This window comes from Phalangium opilio, unplaced genomic scaffold (genome assembly GCF_054372755.1).
Source record: "Phalangium opilio isolate 3A_F unplaced genomic scaffold, DU_Popi_V2 ptg000013l_1, whole genome shotgun sequence".
NCBI classification, from domain to species: Eukaryota; Metazoa; Arthropoda; class Arachnida; order Opiliones; family Phalangiidae; genus Phalangium; species Phalangium opilio.
Window position 1 is genome coordinate 8,669,752 of NW_028324148.1, and position 20,861 is coordinate 8,690,612.

Genomic DNA, 20,861 nt, shown 5'->3' on the forward strand with positions numbered 1-20,861 from the left:
ATTTCTTTAATTCCGTGTTGAAAGTCGTTGTTAATTAAAAAAAACAGTGGCTAGATTCACACTACTGCGCTGTAGATATTCATAAATCTTTTTACAAGGTAATTTGCATTACAATTTTGTCGTAACAACGGTAACATTTAGATTACAATCCAAAGAGAAGACTAGCAACTGATATTGCCTGGATCTGTTGGTTCATACCCTTATATTTTGTGACTATTTTCTTCTCTGGAATTTTTCTCTCGGAGTTGACTCTCCCGGAAACTCTTTACTACTACGATAGCCTTCTAGATTTATTACAGAACCCGAGTTTGAAAGTTGACATCCCAAGAAGTTCATCGGTTCATTATTATTTTGCAGTAAGTAGATATTAAATAGCAGACATATTTGAAATGCCTTTTTAATTACATATCCTATTAACCATCGACACCGCGATATTGATTATTTCGTTTGGATTAAGACGAAAAGGTAGGTGTTAGATTTTGAAGTTTTTTACAGCCTGAAATATAAGTCTGAAATACCCTCTTTTGTGCACCGACAAGATAGTCCCTGAAGGTATTAAACTCATCAATCATCGCTGGGACAATGCGAGAAAGTGCAATACTTCTTACTATGCCTACATAGAGATGCGAGTCGGTAATTTACCGTCGGAAAATTACCGTTAATATACCAAATGCCACTTGAACTACCAATTTATGTCATCCCATAATTTTACAATGGAAATTAACCAGTAAAATACCAGACATTTTTGAAATTTTGGTGCTCAGATTTCGAACCTCTGGGAGTTAAACCAGCATGCCAGAGACTATAGCGATGTGATATTTTACTTCAAATTCCCGTTTTTCCTTGATTTCCTGATTTCACGCGGCAGTTTTGGCGGGAAATCGTGGTTGCCAGCTGGGCCAAGGGGTGACACGCTAATGCTAATGCTTATTTTATTTGGGTCGACGGTTCATTACGCATTAGAAGTTCATTTTTCATTTAAAGGATCAATTATTTCTTTATATACTTCGAAAATTACTCGCCAGGTGCCAGCCAGCACTTAAAGTGCTCGTCAAATTTTGTCTTTTAATAAATCTTTAGTTAGAGATGAGATCAGAAAAATCAACGGCTGCCGTTTCGGTAGCAAATGACGCAAAAGCGTGTAAAGCAGTCAACCTAGATACAAAGTGCTCACATTTCAACGTTGTTTAAATTTAATTCACTATAGGCTAATCATGTGAAATTTTAAATTACAGACTGGACGGTAATTTTTTTCCCCAAAATTTATTCATAAATTAGCGTTTTTAAAAAATAAGGTAATTTCACATCTCTATGCCAGCCTCCCTAAATACTACAGTGTGGAAGAGATCAGAGCAACACCTACCTTTGTGGAAAACCCCCAAAACCCCTGACGGACTACTTCACTGCAGTACATTTTCGAGCTCGTATACAGGGTGTGACATGTGTCATTGTATGCAAATGAGAACGTGCAACAAGTATCATGGTGAATATCGTTTAATGATACGCACTTTGAAACGTTAAAGACCTACGATTAAGCTTAGGAACTAAGGCATCACACTACAAATTAAAGGGCTGTTTGGTAAACCCATCATCGTAAATGTTCGATGTGCCTACCGTCGTGGTGTAGGCACTCTCCAAGACGATTGTTACGTTTTGTAGCATTTGAGGAGTGATTCGTTCAATTGCGCTTCGAATTCTGGCCGTCAAGTCGTCTACATTTAAAGGTTCTGTTGCAAACACCTTCCCCTTAACATATCCCCATAAGAAGAAATCAAGTGGGGTTAGGTCAGAAGCTCTTGCTGGCCACGGAATTGGTCCACCTCTACCGATCCAACGGTTTGGAAAGTGCTCAGTTAGCCATTGGCGAACATTGACCGCCCAATGTGGTGGCGCACCATCCTGCTGGAACCACAGGTCCCGCATCACTGCTAATGGTAATGCGTCTATCGCATCACTAAACTCGTGGCTTTGGCCTACTTAGATAAGGAATCCATACGAGGTTACGAAGGTCAGAATTTTCCGCGGAACTGAGAATTCGGCACATTATTCAATCAAACGTACGCGTCGTTACTAGCAGCTTAGTTCGTATAAACGTTGTAAGTCCTGTGTCGTAGACGAATGGCAGCCTACTCCAACCGAGAAAAATTGGACATGACGTTCATTTTGGGTGAATGTCGCGGTAACGTTCAACAAGCGGCATTGCTTTATGCCGAACGCTTCCCAAACCGACGAAGGCCGGTTCGAAGAACCTTCACGAACATTAGAGACAACCTACGAGATTTCGAGAGTTTCGTCGTGCAAGACCGTCAACGTAGAAGAGACCGTATAATTGGTAATCATGATAGGGAAGTCGACATTCTAGCACGTTTTGAAGCCAATCCTCATACTAGTAGTAGAGCGGTGGGAGAAGAGGTTGGTCTAAGCCATTCAACCGTTCTTGCCATTTTACATCGGCATCACTACCGGCCCTATCATATCCACCTCCATCAAGCCTTAACGGACGATGACTACCTAAGACGTCAAGACTTCTGTCTTACCATGCGCGAGCTAATTGAAGCCGATCCATTGTTCTTAAGAAAGGTTCTTTTTTCTGATGAGGCGACATTTCACAGGGATGGTACGGTAAACCGACATAACTTACATTACTGGACCCAACGAAATCCATACTGGTTACGGCAACATTACCATCAAATTCGATGGAAGATAAATGTTTGGTGTGGCATTCTGGGGAACAGAATCATCGGACCTTTCTTCTTCGAGGACAACATACTGGTGACAGGTATTTGCACTTCCTGCGCCACGAGTTTAGTGATGCGATAGACGCATTACCATTGGCAGTGATGCGGGACCTGTGGTTCCAGCAGGATGGTGCGCCACCACATTGGGCGGTCAATGTTCGCCAATGGCTAACTGAGCACTTTCCAAACCGTTGGATCGGTAGAGGTGGACCAATTCCGTGGCCAGCAAGATCCCCTGACCTAACCCCACTTGATTTCTTCTTATAGGGATATGTTAAGGGGAAGGTGTTTGCAACAGAACGTTTAAATGTAGACGACTTGAAGGCCAGAATTCAAAGCGCAATTGAACGAATCACTCCTCAAATGCTAGAAAACGTAATACAAGGCATGGAAATCGTCTTGAAGAGTGCCTACACCACGACGGTAGGCACATCGAACATTTACGCTGATGGGTTTACCAAACAGCCCTTTAATTTGTAGTGTGATGCCTTAGTTCCTAAGCTTAATCGTAGGTCTTTAACGTTTCAAAGTGCGTATCATTAAACGATATTCACTATGATACTTGTTGCACGTTCTCATTTGCTTTCCACAAAGGTAGGTGTTGCTCTGATCTCTTCCACACTGTATACAAAGAGCCTATATTGTTTCCACTTTCTAGACATGGTTAGTTAGCCATACGTTATGCATCTACAAATTACACTACTACTCTACTTGAATTTCCTAGTACGTGTACCTATACCTAGTACTTCTGAAAATTCAGCTCAACATCAGTTATATATTTTTTGGCTTCAGAATCTTTTGATTCTTTACTTTACAATCGTTTTAATAAAATGCATCCCAACTTCCCAAGACCAGTTCGTTCAGTGCATTATTTTAGTTGCGCTGATTTGGTGTAATTTTTTGCAAACTTTTCAGGACTCAATTGATGAAACGGAAAAGAAAGTTTACGAGCAAATTCGTGAAACAAAAGGATTACTTGATCTAATGACAACTGATATTGAGTCAACTTATTCAAATTTTAAAGATGGAAATGAAGTAATCATGTTAGACGAAACTACAGCTATTTTCGTAGCTAGCTCGTTCTTTGATGGCGATAATTGGAAAAGCGAAATTCATTTCTCTGAGGAGGATATTTTGGTGGAACGTTACACATTCATGTTCAGGAGAGGCTACGTTTCGACCTTGATTCCCAAATTCAAAATGCTGTAGGTAAAAGGCGTTTATTAAAGGGGTAGTGACCTTATTTGTTATGAGGCAGACAAGGTGTTGATGCCCAGTTAGTTCTATAGTTAGTTTTCTGTGTGTCATTCAAATACTGGAAAAGGCGTACAATAAATAGGGAGTGCACGAGATTACATGGATTGTTCAATCGTCAAGGGAACTTGTAAAGTAAGGGCAAGAAGTTATATCAGTATCTCAGAGAGAAGGTATAAGATGCCTTTTTATTCGCGCGCCATAGTCCCAGTCCCCCTTTCAAAATACAAAGGGGGACGTAAAAGGAGGCGCCGGGCTATTTCGCCTCTCCCCAGTCGGAAAACATGACTGTAATTTTCGTCACTAAAACTAAATGTAAGAATAAACAATTTAATTTCAGGAGTAGTAAAGAAACTTTGTACTAAAATTTGGTGCCCCTCTGATCTGTTTCGTCCTAAGAGTACGGTAACATCCGGGACAGGATCATTTGGGGATACTTCAATGTCTTAAATGCAGCCGGTCCAAAAAGTTTTTGATGTTTGGAAATATAAACTGTAAAATCCTTCTGAGTAAACCAATCCATTAATTACAGAAATAAAAATAAGCAATCACAACAGAGGCAGGGCCGTATTCTTGGGTTATTTCCCTGGTGCCAAGAAGCACCACTAGATTCTATTAGAGTCAGGCAAGTAGTGAAATCGGCCTCCGTCTGACGTTGCATCATGGTGCGAGAGACATAGTCTAAAATTATGTCATCCCAACTGCGTGTTGCTTTTTCAGCAAATAATTAATGCAATAGTCTATAGCAGGTTTTGTAGAAATGGTGAACAGTCTTTTCTCGTCCCACTTCTACTGTTCCTAATGTTTTCCTCTGTGTTCTACAAACATTATCGAGTATCTATAAATAGATATATATTTTTTTAATTTCAGCGTGTTACGTTACGTTGAAGCCGATCTCTTCACACAAGATTTAAACCGTATCATGATTAAGATGTCAAGTTCCAAAGCAATTTTTGAAAGAGATGATGAAATTTACGACCTACTTGCTTTGAGCATTGAAAACATGAGATTCCCTTTGTTCATAGTATTAGGAGGGTGTGTCATTTCAACTGTAGTAGTATTGTTCGAAGTACTTCAGCCACCAAAAATACAGAGAAGATCAATTAAGAGGCGCGTAAAAACAAACTATTACAGAAAATATGTGTCGGTAGAATGCAGATTTTGAGCTGAATATTTTTACTGAGAACTATTAGCCCCAAATAAAGAGATGTGTGGGAAAAGTGAATTTATTGTACTTTACATTTAACGCCAATTCACTAAAAGGCATTCAATGAAATATTTACTCTCTTTTAAATAGCTATAAGTTCTTGGAAATATTTTAAAAATACATTTTTGTCTGAGTTGATTGAAGAATTCCAATATCATAGTACTATCAAATGTGGATGAGAGGGAAAGTATGAAAATGGCCATAGAGCCTGTGTTAAAAAACGCGGACATCAAAGTTTTGCCAATAACTATTTAGTTTACTAGTGACTGATGGACTTGCAAACTTGCGACTGAAAGTAGTTCAGACATTTATGCTCCTTGGTTTAGCCATAGCCCGCTCGAGCACGCGCATCACGATGCAAGCTGCTCGCGCTATAGCTAAATTACCGAGATTTGTTTTAAACGTATCTAGTTTTATGTGCTCTTCTATTGCTTCGATAACCTTACTTAAATCCACATTGTACCTTCAAATACCTTTTAAAACATTACCAGCTACTCTGTCCTGACTACAAACACAAGTCGAGGAAATTCTAGCATAAACAATAGCAGACGACGGTAACCGCGTAACCGCGAATTAACACAAGGCCTATTTTAAGGGAGTGAACAGGCCCAGTATAGCTACGCCAATAAAACGGTCAACTACGGCGAAACTCTAATGACTCGCGACTTTTGGCCATTTTCATACTTTTTTCCTCTCATCCACTTTTGGTACTATCAAAGATCTTTGTTGAAAATGAATGAATGAAATTGATTTTTATTGTGCATAAAAAATAAAAAATCACATCGGTAGTATAAAGCACTTATATTTTTGATATTTTGAGGCTATATATGAATTTTTAATTTCTCAAAGAAGAGCAACTTTCATTCAAAGTCAATAAATTTCAAGTTAAATAGTTTTCACTCGATGTTAAATAACTTGAAATCGATTAGATTTCAATATACGTTAAAACAATGTGAAAGTGTTGTATTTTTTCCCCTTCGTTAGCAAAACGTCAAGATAAAGACGAAGTTTAGAAGTGGTAACTGGTTGATTAACTTAGCATTACATTCTTTGAAAGTCGTAAATGGAAGTGATTGTTTTAGAAATTTAACAGGGGTATATACATGTATACACATTTTAAAGCCTAGTTAACAGCTTCAGTGATATATAAAGAGATAACAATAAACAAACATATTCCGTTCTACAGTAGTCTACATTATCTTATCTGCCAGAGAAATACCATAATATTAGACCACTTGGGACAAAGGACTTTTAACGTGAGAAGTTGGGAAAAATTAATTGTATTAATCTCCTGAAAAAAAGGCTTTTATGGTCTATGTACGATCAATTTCTAGGTTCGAGGAACATAAAGGCGGGGATAATTTAACATATTCCTAACTCTTATAATAGTAAATATAACGCAATTGTTTTCAGCATGCACGTATAATACACAGGTCACTTGCAAAATAAATTAAAATTCGCCAAGACTTTGAAGACGTTAGAATTAGGTTATGCCTCGGTGAAAATCGATGAATTGTCTGAATATTAAAAGAACATACCCGTCAAATCAAATTTCCACACTATTGAATTTACAGTATCTTCTACTGTGTAGAGCTCGGCATTATCTATTCATTATAAACGTTATTTTATCTTTATCCATAGAACTTACATGTTAAATCGTATTATAATCCACAACTTTGTTTATAAATAATAGGTTATCCACCAATTTGTGGATAATGGATAGAAAATTCCGAGCTCTACTACTGTGACAGTTTCAATTAAAACAATTGGATAATTTTCTGAGAACAAAACCACAAAAAAACCTACGTAGAACGTTCCCTTTTAAGATCTATAAACTAGAACGCTACTTTCTATGGAACTTTCAAGCCAATCGTAGCTGATGTTGTTGTTTTTTTTTTTACCTGGCTAGCCCGTTTATAACCGACTCGATAAAAATTACTTAGTTTTATATTGAATCGTGCCATTAATATAACCGTAACTAAAAGGTAGCTTTCATTATGGAATTTCTTAGTCATACCAGAAGAAAATAGGGGAAGTGGGTAGCCGTAGCCTTGAGCCATACAAGTCGTCCAGTGATTCTCACTTACAATGGTCGATTCCCCTACCACCCTTAAAATTTGAATCTCGCCAATCGGCGCGAAGCATAAAATAGTACCAGATTTCATTGCGAACGCCACCATGTAGCGAACTGTGGAACTAACTTGTGTAGTCTCCTTATATTTCTGCTGTGCTTCAGTTTGAGTTAGGGTTACGTCAGGCAACGGGTTAATGCGGATATTGGTTTAATTAAGGACGAAAATTCGGTTATTTAATAAAATGAATGTCGTTAAGAGTACGCAGTGTGATTTAACGTACAAGGAAACTACCGATAAGAAAACTCAGGCTGTGTTGAAAGGAAAAGTAAGATCTACCCAAAACAATCCCAATGTTAAAAATCAAACTACAACAACTTGGATACAACTTTATTACTTTGAACTCTTCCCTATCACAGTTTAAAACTTCGGACAAGTTAATTTTTTCCCTGGAACTTAGAAATACCATTGTATTTAAAAATAAAGACATATTTTAAAATAAGTTATGAATTTAGTACTTACCACTCGATTCCAGCCTCTGCCATTCTGCCTGAGTGCCTCACTGCCTCTAGCAGACGCCTCTAGTCAGTTGGAAGGCGTAGGACCGTACTGTCCACAGAATCACGTCACTCGTGTGTTAATGCGCGTAAAAATCCTATCTCTCTTCACCCCCACGGGGAGGGAAATGGCGCGAAAAATCCGTAAACGGGACGCCTCGCGAAGTTGCCCAAGCTACCCACTTCCCCTATTTTCTTCTGGTCATACTTTGTTTATCTAATCGTTATTATTCGTTAGGTACAGTATATTGAAAGCGGAATCACTAAAATAAATGACTTGGTTTTTATTATTCGGGAAAAAGGTTGGCCGGAACCATGTGTAAGAGCTTTTAAAAAGTGAAAATGACCTCGCAGTAAGTTATTAGAAATATTTTTTATATATTTTGCAAAAAACCTTAACTGAATTGAAATATGTTTTCATAAATAACATAATCAAAATGTTGCAAATTTCTTCCCATCTCATTGTCCCAATTTTTAGAGTTCTAAAAACTAAGAAAGCTTATTGTTTGGGTATATTTTAGTAGTTTTGTTCATTAGCGTCAAGGACCCGCAAGTTATGTGAATGAGTTTTTGTATAACAGGAATTATGAGAAATGAAGTTATCTATAAGGGGAATTAGGTAAAGTGAGGTTCTTTATCACGGGAATTATGTGAAATGAGGTTCTGTACGTTAGGCTCGGTATAATAGGAGTTATGTGAAATGAATTCCGTCTTAACAGTAATTTTGGTGAAATGGGGTTTACCGTTAACATTCAAGTTTGAGTTTCTTCTTGTTGTCCAAGAGGATCAACTAGAGTAGTTTTACACAAAGGCTGGGTACCTTTAATGGTACGTCTGGGGATGCATAGAAAAATACCATAAAAGGTGCTATACAGTACGGTTTTTTTTACAGTGTAGTACTGTAGTTTACTCATTAGAACCACGAAATATTAACAAGGAGTTAAAGACCAGCAAAATACAGTATCGCAAATGGCATTACGTTACGCAATTTTTGCTCATATTTTTAAACATGTTCCCTATGTAACTATTAATCAAAAATGTCTTGATTAGAATCAAGACCTAACAAGTTGGGAAAACCAAAATATTACCTCTCCGTGTCAAGAAGATTATATAAACTTAAAGTATCCAATGAAAACGTTATTATGTTTCTGAGTTGGGGTTTCCCATTTTTGTTGTTGTTTTGAAAAATATATCGCAATGCACGGGCCTTGATAGATATAGGAGGCAATGAATGAAATATATCACAATGCACGGGCCTTGATAGATATAAGAGGCAATGAAGGAAATATATCGCATGCACGGGCCTTGGTAGATATAGGAGGCAATGATAATCTCTCTCTTTGCACCAGAGGTTTATCTTTAATATTTAAATAAATATAATTATTTTTAATTATTTTAATCTTCAATAATTAACATTAATAATAGTTAAATCGTTTAAAATAAAGTTATACCTATTATCTTCTCAAACTTTGCTAATATTGACGTTTAAAGTTAAGGGTACCCCTCTTGCCCGCTTTTTTCAAATTTGGGGTATATATACGATTCGTTTCCATTATAATAGTAAGGAAAAAGCGCAATTGCGAAAACCTTTGGTGGCGATCCCACCTTAGGGAGGCTAGACGTTTCTCGTAACCCTAGCTGATCGCCGCGTATATCCTAAAACCAAACGATGATAATGGAGTAGAAGCCAATGATACAGATTGGTGTCTATGTGGAATAGACGGAAGACCAGTGGATGGTGGTGTTAGAAGCCAGTGTAAGTGCAGACTGGTGTCAATGTGGGATTGACAAAGAGCAGAAGATGGTGGTGATTAGAAGCCAGTAAGAACAGACTGGTGTCCGTGTGGGATGGACAAAGACCAGAAGATGGTGGTGTGAGAACTCAAGTAGAGGAGCCATTTCCGTGACTGTGAAAGCAGTTCGGAAATGGCGAACACGTTTGCTCCGATACGCAAACTGCGAACGCGGTCACGTGGGTGTAACAACGGACAGACAGACAGACACACAGACAGACACACACACAGACAGACACACACACAGACACGGCCGTTACAGAACCTCTCCTGGACTACGTCACACGGAGAGGTAAAAAGTATCGATAAGACTGAGCTTATCAATTGACTGAAGATTCAGATATTAATTTTTCTTTTCAATTGAAACTTAAAGGCATGCCCCCCCCCGTTTTCCGGTCCCTTTAGAGATCCAGCGTTCATCGGTTATGAATGTTTTGGAGGTAGAAACAACCAAATAGGTAAATATTTCACCATTACTTTGTGCGTCAAGATGAAAATTACATCACTTTAGAATAATTAACACTCTTAAATATCTTTAAGCATTCCTACTTATTTTTTTTATTATTGAAAATAAATTATTAAAAAAACTCAAAGACATCTGGGGTTGTTCAAAACGCACATTTTTAATGTTTAACTTTTTAGTCATATTGATTTAAGATTTTAACATTTTTAGTTATATTAATTTGAAATATTAACATTTGAAATGTGTTCTTCAAAAGTTTTAAGCTTATTTCAATTCATTTTAAATAAATATAATGATATAGAAGAGTGTGATATTTACAGTGTGGTATGGTTATTCCGGCAAGTATATATAGCTTACAGAGTGCATGTTTACGTTCAGTGACATAATAAGGTGACAATTAATGTGTTTATAACATATTTTAGGAAACCTGAGCAAGAGTAAGCGAGGAATAAACTCCTCCATTATTTAAGCAGTATTGTAACAAGGTTCATTGCATGGGTTTTTTTTCTAAAAGTAGTAATTCTTTTCGTGGTTTTAACTCTTTGAAATTGGGTATAAAATTTATGGCATAGTACCAAGAATTAACGTTTGATTCGCCACCATAGAGTACTATTTTGAACAAACCTTTTACCCCTCAAAACCTCTTCTCTGATTGGGTGATTCGTGATAGGACAGTCATTTGATTCTAATTTTATATGGCTTTTACAAAGGCTGGAAACTGTGAACGAAGAATACTTTTTGTTATAGTCTCTGATATTTTAATTAACTCGTAAAGTGCTTTTATAAATGTCTTCTCCATGTTGTGTTATACGTGTTTTCATCATCCCGTATGGCCTCTTCACAAAATATTTTTATTACGAACGTACATGCCTTCAAAGATTTCTAGATGACGTTTTGGGATAATGCGTTTATTCCTTTTAACGCACAATTTGTGGCCAGCATTAATTATCAGTTCAAAAATTAAAACGGCAGTTGAGATGCTCAGACCCATAGCAATGAGCAGAATATAAGGAATAACCCGATTTTGGGATTCTCTTTCTGCTAGTAGAAAATCGGTTTTCTTCTCGGTAATGCATTGGTCTTCCAGCATCCAATAAGCCTTGTTAATCGTATCGTCAATTATGCCTGTTTCGGAAAAAGACCGTATCCTGCAAATATAGAGTTTAAGTGCGCGTTAGTTTAGTCACAAATTATGCAGTGTTTTCATAGTGCTGTACACCACTGATTGGTGCGATGAAGATTAGCCAGATAAAACAGTCCTTAATTAAACTGTGATTTTTGAGAAAAAACGAGCTATACTATATTTATGAAACTAGTCAGTAACCCTGACTGACTTCCGATGAACAACATGGAGGTGATCTGTTCCACATCTGTTGTAAATTAGAGATAATACCGGTTGTTTTTACCTCTCCGAGTGACGATGACGTCACGGAGAGGTTTTACACTGGACGTGTCTGTGTGTCTGTCTGTGTGTCTGTCTGTGTGTCTGTCTGTCAGACCCCACGTGACCGCGTTCGCAGTTTACAAATCGGAGCAAACGTGTTCGCCATTTCCGAACTACTTTCACAGTCACGGAAATGGCTCCTCTACTTGAGCTCTCACACCACCATCTTCTGGTCTTTGTCCATCCCACACGGACACCAGTCTGTACTTACTGGCTTCTAATCACCACCATCTTTTGATCTTCGTCCATCCCACATGGACACCAGTCTGTACATACTGGCTTCTAATCACCACCATCTTCTGGTCTTTGTCCATCCCACTTGGACACCAGTCTGTACATTCTGGCTTCTAACACCACCATCTACTGGTCTTCCGTCTATTCCACATAGACACCAATCTGTCTCATTGGCTTCTACTCCATTATCATCGTTTGGTTTTAGGATATACGCGGCGATCAGCTAGGGTTACGAGAAACGTCTAGCCTCCCTAAGGTGGGATCGCCACCAAAGGTTTTCGCAATTGCGCTTTTTCCTTACTATTATAATGGAAACGAATCGTATATATACCCCAAAATTTGAAGAAAGCGGGCAAGAGGGGTACCCTTCACTTTAAACGTCAATATTAGCAAAGTTTGAGATGATAATAGGTATAACTTTATTTTAAACGATTTAACTATTATTAATGTTAATTATTGAAGATTAAAATAATTAAAAATAATTATAATTATTTTAATATTAAAGATAATCTTGTTTCTCAACTCAAAATTAATACGGAAAGAGTTAAAAAGCAGTCTTATGTTTTTGTCTGCGTGTGTCCGTCCATTGTTACACTAGTGTGTCGCGTTAGCAGTTAGCCTTGTGTTGATGTGTTAAGAAATCATACAGAACCTTAATATTCCCTTTTCCATAATATAAAGTGAATATGTGCAAGTATTTTTCGTAATTATGTTGCATTTAGTACTTTTGTAGCTTTAAAGCCCTGTTTCATTTTGATATTCCAAAGATTTTTTTTAAATATTGTTATTTGAAATGGCTGTTTATATATTACTTAAGCTATACTACATCTGTATATAGAATAATCCCTGGTTTAGTGATTTCATGAAGAAAACTAAGACCTAGACTCCGGCGGGTATATTAAGTATCATCCGCAATAGGCTTAGTGAAACAAAGAGTGAGGCCTGAGGTGAAGTAAACTTGTGGCTTTGATTTTCGTGTCTGAAATGAAGAGACATCAACGGTTCAGAGTGAGCCGAAAGTTAAATACACTATTAAATAATCAGGTTAAGATTTTATAATAGAAGAAAAGATCATGGTGGCAATTAGATTAGTAAAAGGGCTAATGGTAAACGGGTAGTAGCTACAGACTTTTTTCTCTTTATGGTGCGCATTGACTATTAGTGCGTCTAGCTACAATTTAGCTTTGGTGTTATTTAACATTAACATTCATGTAATGAATATTGTTGAGGTGAGACGAGACGATAGTGTTTACACTGCAAACCAGTTGTGAATGTAGCTATCAGAATATACGGTAAACAGCTGAAGCGTAGACTTCATTTCCTGATCTTTTCCCCATTGACTGATTTCCATGTGTCCAAGATTTATCCTTATTGGATGTAAAATGTCGTCTGCTATAATGTATTATTCGCTATGCTTGGAATACTGCTTCAATATTTCGTAAATTTTTACTTCAAAAAAGAGAAATAATTCCATATCTAGATAAATAAGTTTGTAGTAGTAGACCTCTTGACTCGGAGAGGTAATATTTTGGTTTTCCCAACTTGTTTATCTATATCCAGATTATATTTTCTACACTTGTGTTTTTTATGCATCGCGGTCATTCTTGTAATCTTTATTTTTAATCGCGATGCCTTAACTATATAACCGGATAACATTCCGATAACGTTGTCAGTTCTCAGTCGTCAGTTCTCAGTCGTCAGTTCTCAGTCGTCAGTTCACAGTTGTTCAGTTCCCAGTTATCTGTTCTCAGATATCAGTTGTCAGTAGCGTTCCCGGATATTAACTAAAATGTTTTACTTAAATTAATAAAGAGTTTATAACCAGTTAAACCCAGAGTCGTTCTTGCGTCAAACAACAATAGGTTATGGGCCCAGCACGCTTCCACTGCGCAAAGGTTTAGAAGTCATAAGAAGTTCAACGCCGAGAAGATTATCCTTTAAGGTGCGGAGTCAGAAGAAGAATAGCCGGAAATCACCTGGGACGAATCGAGACGTTAACGAAAGATAATTATGATACCTGGAAAATGCAAGTGGAAGCCCTGCTTCAAAAGAACGATCTCTCGGAGTACGTAGATGGAACTTCAACGAGGCCAACTCCGGTGCGGGGAACGGAAGGCAACGCCCAGGCGGTCGCTACCTGGGACAGTAATGATCGGAAGGCAAGAGCGGACCTAATCTTGTCGATCAGTCCGTCGGAGTTGAAGCAAGTAAAGAATTGCACGACCTCACGGGAACTATGGAAGAAGCTCGAATCCATCTACCAGTCCAGTGGACCTGCCCGGAAAGCCACGCTGCTGAAGAAACTGACCCTCAAGAAAATGAAGGAGGGAGAAGATGTCCGGGATCACGTCCGAGAATTTTTCGATGCAGTAGACAAGTTGGCTGACATGGGAGTAGCTGTAAACAACGACCTACTGGCTATTATGTTGTTATACAGTCTACCAGAATCGTACGAGAACTTCCGGTGCGCAATAGAGTCCAGGGATACGTTACCTGATTCGGAAGCCTTAAAAATAAAGATCCTGGAGGAATCGGACGCCAAGAACTCTAGGGAAGACCAACCCGTGCAAAATGCGATGATGGGCAGTAACCACTTTTCCCGGACAACTGCAGAAAGGGGTAGAGGAAGAGGTTTACGTGGACGAGGAAGCACGACCTTCAAGTACAAGTGTCATGGATGCAGCAAACCCGGCCACAAGGTAGCCGATTGCCCCGACAGAGACAATGGTTCAGAAATAAGAACCAGAAAGAAGGAAAACGCCCATCATGTACTGGCAGAAAATTTGGCCGAGAAAGAATTCGCATTGCACCTGAAGGCTGATCACGATTCCTGGTGCCTGGACAGCGGAGCCACCTCACATATGAGTTCCAACAGAGATCACTTCAACGTTTACGAAGAGAACACGAAATCTTTAAACCTGGCCACCGCAGAGTCAACGAAGATACGAGGTGTTGGCGAAGTAAAAGTACCCGCAACGAATGGCAGTGACAATCGAATTCTTCGCCTGGAGCGAGCCCTTCATGTCCCGGATTTAAGATCAAATCTCCTATCCATTGCCAAGATGACAGACAAAGGACATGAGGTCATATTCAAGAAGTCGCAAGCCTGGATTAAAACGGCAACCGGGGAAGTGATTGCAGTTGCTGACAGAGTAGGAGACCTTTATTTCCTGAGAAAGGCTGAAGAAACGGTCCATGCAGTGCAAGCGGAAATAAAGCCTAGAAGCAACCTGGAGAAGTGGCATTTCCTACTCGGTCACTTGAACGAGAGAAGTTTAAAGGAAATGGCCCGGAAGAATTTGGCTACGGGACTCAACATTGAAAAAGATGGGAGTCTGGGAATCTGCAAACTCTGTATCAAAGGAAAGCAATCGAAGGAGCCGTTCCCGAAACCTGAAGATAGCCGCACCTCGCATGTCCTGGAAATAGTACACTCTGACGTATGCGGCCCGATGAGAGTAACGTCGATGAGGGGAGCCAAGTACATCGTCGTTTTCACTGATGATTATTCCCGGTGGAGTGAAGTCAGCTTTTTAAAACACAAGAGCGAAGTGTTGAAAGCCTTCAAAGAATTCAAGCAACGAGCTGAAGTGGAAACCGGGAGAAAAATCAAGACCTTGCAGTCCGACAACGGAACCGAATACTGCAACAATGAATTCGACAGATTCCTGAAAGACTCTGGGATAAAAAGAAGGCTCACCGTACCATACACCCCGGAACAGAATGGCATTGCCGAAAGAAAGAACAGAACACTCCTGGATATGGCCCGATGTATGATGATACAAGCGCAACTTCCACCATCATTCTGGGCAGAAGCGATGGCCACTGCTAATTACATTCGAAACCGTTGTCCTTCCCGAAGCAAAAAAGGAGAAGTACCATTTACCAGATGGACCGGAAAGAAGCCATCCCTGCAACATTTGAAGATTTTCGGCGACAAAGCTTTGCTGTTGGACGAAAATAAAAGGAAGGGGAAGTTTGCAGCCAGGAGCAAAGAATGCGTTTGCATCGGCTATTCTCAAGTCTCGAAGGCCTATCGACTATGGGTTCCGTCCGAGAAGCAAATTTACCGAAGTCGAAATGTCAAGTTCCTGGGAGAATTTAATAAACAAGGCGGATATGATGATTTCGTCACTCCAGAAGTCAACCTGAAATACGGAAGCAAAGCTAAAGGCGAAATCGAAGTCCCGGCCACTACACACGCTGCAAAACCGTCTGGCAGAGAAGAATTCAAAGAAGTCAAAAAGGAGTTCAAAGATGAAACCCCGGAAGAATCTAATGACCAGGAAAACGAGGACGTCTTTGAAGAACCCTCAGAAACCCTCGTTCTGAAGAAAGGTCCTGGAAGACCGAAGAAAATAAGAACTGGAGTACCCGGACGACCGAAGAAATCATTCAACATGATTCCGAGCGTCTCAGAAGAGTCTACTGAAGAGGCTACTGACGAGCAAGAAACCCTGCCCGATGAGTCAGCAAACCTAGCCATCTTATCAGAACCTTTGTCCATGAAGCAAGCCCTGGCTTCTCCGTACGCAAACGATTGGAGGAAAGCAGTAACGGAAGAGTTCGTTTCGCTTATCAAGTGCGAAACCTGGGACATCGTTGACTGTCCGGAAAACCAGAAGGTCCTTGGAAATCGTCTTGTCTTCCGAACGAAGTACTTACCCAGCGGAGAAGTAGAGAAAAGGAAAGCCAGGCTCGTAGCGAAAGGTTTTGCCCAGAGACCAGGGATCGACTACCAAGAGACGTTCGCACCCGTCATTAGATCCAGCTCGATAAGACTGCTTATGGCCCTTGCTGTGGAAATCAGTTTGGAAGTCCACCAAATGGATGTCGTCACGGCCTATCTTAATGGCGAACTCGAGGAGGAAATATATATGGTCGTCCCGGAAGGATTAACAGAATCCCTCGAAGAAATCATCAAGTCAACCCGGTTCGACAAGCCGATCATTGCCAGAGCAAAGAAATGGACCAGCGACCTGGAAGAAGAGGGACATATAGCCTTCCGGTATCTACCAACAGAGGAAATGCCAGCTGACATCTGTACAAAGAGCTTGTTCCGTCCGAAGCATCTCCTCTGCGTCAAAGCCCTTGGACTGGAAATAATTAAATGACCACCCCCTGGATAGAAGATTGAAACCACCGATATTAAGAGGGACTGTTGTAAATTAGAGATAATACCGGTTGTTTTTTATCTATATCCAGATTATATTTTCTACACTTGTGTTTTTTATGCATCGCGGTCATTCTTGTAATCTTTATTTTTAATCGCGATGCCTTAACTATATAACCGGATAACATTCCGATAACGTTGTCAGTTCTCAGTCGTCAGTTCACAGTTGTTCAGTTCCCAGTTATCTGTTCTCAGATATCAGTTGTCAGTAGCGTTCCCGGATATTAACTAAAATGTTTTACTTAAATTAATAAAGAGTTTATAACCAGTTAAACCCAGAGTCGTTCTTGCGTCAAACAACAACAACATCGTACTTAGAACCCGAGGTCCATCACTCTTTCAATCCAACCAGTAAAGAATAAATTTTATGTTAGGCCTGACTTCTCTTGCCGAAATTGAAATAGAAAAAAGGCCGCAAGTATGCATTTTTTCTGTTATGCAGCTTACATTTGATTTATGGTTTCCAACGTATTCCTGTCAATTGTAAGTTTGTTGGTCCAAATAGCGTTTTTAGTCAGGTCCACCTCTTGGCTTCGATAGAAAATGGGCAAACTTCGTGAATGACGTTGGCAGAATCGTTTTAGAGGTTCCAAATTGTCATGCCAGTTAAGATGGACTACCCATCCTTTCATAACTACAAACAACATGGGGCTGATAAAAGCATGCCGATGTAAAATTGCCTGTCCATGTTCATACTCAAAATCCTGTCGAGTACAAAAACTTTACCACCTATATTTTCAGTCGCTTTTCCTCAGTGTTACCATACCATTAGCAACTTAACAAGAGATCCCGCTTCTCCATCAGTGCTAATTAGAAGATTTTTGTAAAGTAATATATCACTGATATTGTCAATGAAGTCGCATGTGCCACCGATAAGATTTGCGAAGATTATGGATGTTAAAATATTCTGCAGCACCACAAGCGAATACCTCCAAACCTGTTGTAACGTGTTTATATGAAAGCCTAGACTTTTCGAAGTAGCAGCTGTTGGGAAACCAATTAGTTAAGCTAATTACACTGAAATTGCAGATTAATTATTTTAACATGAATGTATAATTTAATTATAGTAGCTCAAACTTAAAAAACCCACGATTTATATATACCCGTATATATACTTTTTTTCGGTATGAAAAATGCATTTATTTGTTTTCAAAGCGAACAAGGCTCTAAACCTCCTCAGCGACAATGGTATTAAATATGATTTAAGTAGGGATATTTATAAATATTTATGTATTATGGATTCCCGGTTAAGTCAAAAAACTGCCGGTTACCAAACAAGCGTTACACCCGCGGATGGAGGTGGTTCTAAAGCAAGTAGTCCACTTAGCCTTGCGAAACCGTATCGTTACCGTTTTAAATTCGTAAATCATCCGAAAGAGGGCGCCCATTACGTAAGTCCGAAAGCATCGTTTAAGAAACGTTATCAGATGGCGGTCTGTTCGTATTTGGATACGTGACGTTACGTTAACGATACGGTTTCGCAAGGCTTAGTGGACTACTTGCTTAATTCTAAATTAAGTCGGGAGTAACTAGGTCAAGTGGAGCGATGAAACTATAGCTCTTTTTAGAATCTTAAGTGGTGAGTTCGAAATTTCGCCATAGCTCAAAGAGAAAATATACGAATTTCACTCTCACTCACAACTTTTATATTTTATTTCTCCATCCTCAACGAGCGCCTATCCGGAGCCTCCGAAATGAACTAGGCCCATGCGTGTCGCGAAGCGAGAATATTTTTTTAACCAATTTAGTTCGCCGTGGTTTTATGCTTGGGGGCGCTTATATTACCGTAAAATAAGCAAAGTTCAACCCCGTGACGCTGTCGACTGCTTAAGTATTTGGGCCAAGGTCGCGGATTGTAAGTATACGTTTTCATTACTCTTACTGAATTATTTTAATTGAAATTATTTATTTTGTTGTCACCAATACAATCTAACCGAAAGATTCAACAAAAAGTGAATAAAACATTTACGTTAATTTTAGGATGAAACTTTTCTGTATCATAAAAATTTTATGACTGACTCCCTCAGAATACTTATAGCATCTTCTTAAAGATAACGAAGATATACTTACTTTGTCCTAAGACAGGGCAAAAGTAAATCCAAAAGTGACTTAGGTTTATCCTGTTTTTCTTGTTTAGGACTTTCTCTATGCAACAGCTTAACAGTGAAAGTATTGTGATTGATACGATGAGAGAACATGGAAACTAAAAATATAGTGACTTAGCAAGTGAAAACCATTTTAATTGCAGACTTGTTTCAGGCAAGGAACTATGGCTTATACGAAACAAAAACTGAAATTTTTACAATCGTTTATCTATATGATAAGGCAATAAAACAGTACCCAATAGTTTTGACAAAAGTTTAATATTTAGGGAATTTGAAATAAAGAATTTTACCCATAAAGGCATCTTGGAAATGCTGTTTAACGGTGAACTTGTGGTATAGTTTTTAAGCTGCGAGAATATTTCTATTCTGGAATTGTATAATACAGATGTGTACTGCTCATTATCGTGATTGTCCTTTGTAAGCGCGTACGGAAAAAGATACAAATCATATTCCTAAAAAAGAAATCAAATTCACGATAAAGGTTGATCTCGTTACTAAATGTTGTATTACGGTAAATCACTAAATGTAAAACTTAGCACAAGAGCGAAGTTATTTATAATTCAAAAACCGGTTTCAGGCGATATAATTAGTTTTTACAATGAAGTTTTTAATTTTTCTATGTACAAAAGATGTAGATCAAATGTAATTTAATTTCTTGAGTCATATCCAAGCCTGACATTTAGTTGCTTAACTGAACAAGTTGAGGAAACCAAAAAAAAAAGAAAAATATATGTCTCTAAAGTTCTAGGCGGATAAGTAACGAAGGAAGAAGTAGAAGTACTGATGTAGAATATCTAACCTATAGTGAAATTTTCAATTTCTGTGAACTGTTAACGCGGTACGGATAGAGCTCGGCATTTTCTATCCATTATCCACAAATTGGTGGATGACAGATTATTTATAAACAAAGATGTGGATTTAATACGATTTAACATGCAAGTTCTGTGGATAATTTTCGAGTATGGATAAAGATAAAATAACGTGGATAATGGATAGATAATGCCGAGCTCTAGACCATACGGAATTTGAGAACACGTTTGCTCCGATTTGAAAACTGCGAACGCGTTTCAGTAGTGTATCAACGTACACAGAGATAAACAGAAACCTCCACTGTAATACCTCTCCGTGAACACAGTTAGAGCTCGGCATTTTCGATCAATTATCCACTTTTTTTTTATCTTTATCCATACCCGAAAATTATCCACATGTTAAATCGTATTATAATCCACAAATTTGTTTATAAATAATCGGTTATCCACCAATTTGTGGATAATTGATCGAAAATGCCGAGCTCTAAACACAATACGCTAGATCCCCACTCAACCGAAAAATACCGACGAAAATCAGGCATCAGAAGGTAGAAGATTGAACTTAGCCTAACTACGGCCTTCGACCTTTCTCGATACTACGACCGAGTTTTAAGTTTGGCGGTAGGTATTTTTACGCCACGTGACAGATTTGAGTGGTTTCTCTAGGACGCAAACTGAAACGTCATCTCTCTTTCTTGAGGGTACTATTTCCAAAATTCCCTAATGAACTACATGTAACAGCTATCAATAACTAAAAGGCCAATATCGATCAATACCGCGCACTCACGCATTCTTGAAAGGTATGGCGGTGTTAGTTCGATTAATTTCATGAACCCGGCGCAACGCCTAACAGATGTTACGCCCGGCCGAACAGAAATTCAGTCGGGTTCCAAGTAACCGTTTTACGGTCGAGTGGGAATCTAGATTAATATTGATATTGAACTTACTTTTGGCATTTATGAAACATACCTTTCTTTCATTCACCTCAACAATATTCCATCTGTCAAAAAAC

The 20,861-nt window shown here is 38.8% G+C and overlaps 2 protein-coding genes across 2 annotated transcripts; one reads left to right on the plus strand and one right to left on the minus strand.

Annotated features, from left to right (window-relative positions):
• The first annotated feature begins 163 nt into the window (after positions 1-163).
• Positions 164-6,246, plus strand: LOC149708821 (uncharacterized). Its single transcript, XM_089862841.1, has 3 exons — positions 164-356; positions 3,654-3,943; positions 4,863-6,246. The coding sequence occupies exons 2-3, from the start codon at positions 3,723-3,725 to the stop codon at positions 5,155-5,157; spliced, it is 516 nt and encodes a 171-aa protein (XP_089718967.1). The 5' UTR covers positions 164-356; positions 3,654-3,722; the 3' UTR covers positions 5,158-6,246.
• Positions 6,247-10,218: 3,972 nt separating this feature from the next.
• On the minus strand, positions 10,219-19,488 carry LOC149708822 (uncharacterized). Its single transcript, XM_089864325.1, has 5 exons — positions 19,331-19,488; positions 19,006-19,138; positions 17,702-17,919; positions 17,383-17,639; positions 10,219-11,232 (listed from the first exon to the last, which is right to left on the minus strand). The coding sequence occupies exons 1-5, from the start codon at positions 19,340-19,342 to the stop codon at positions 10,923-10,925; spliced, it is 930 nt and encodes a 309-aa protein (XP_089720451.1). The 5' UTR covers positions 19,343-19,488; the 3' UTR covers positions 10,219-10,922.
• Between the last annotated feature and the right edge of the window lie 1,373 nt (positions 19,489-20,861).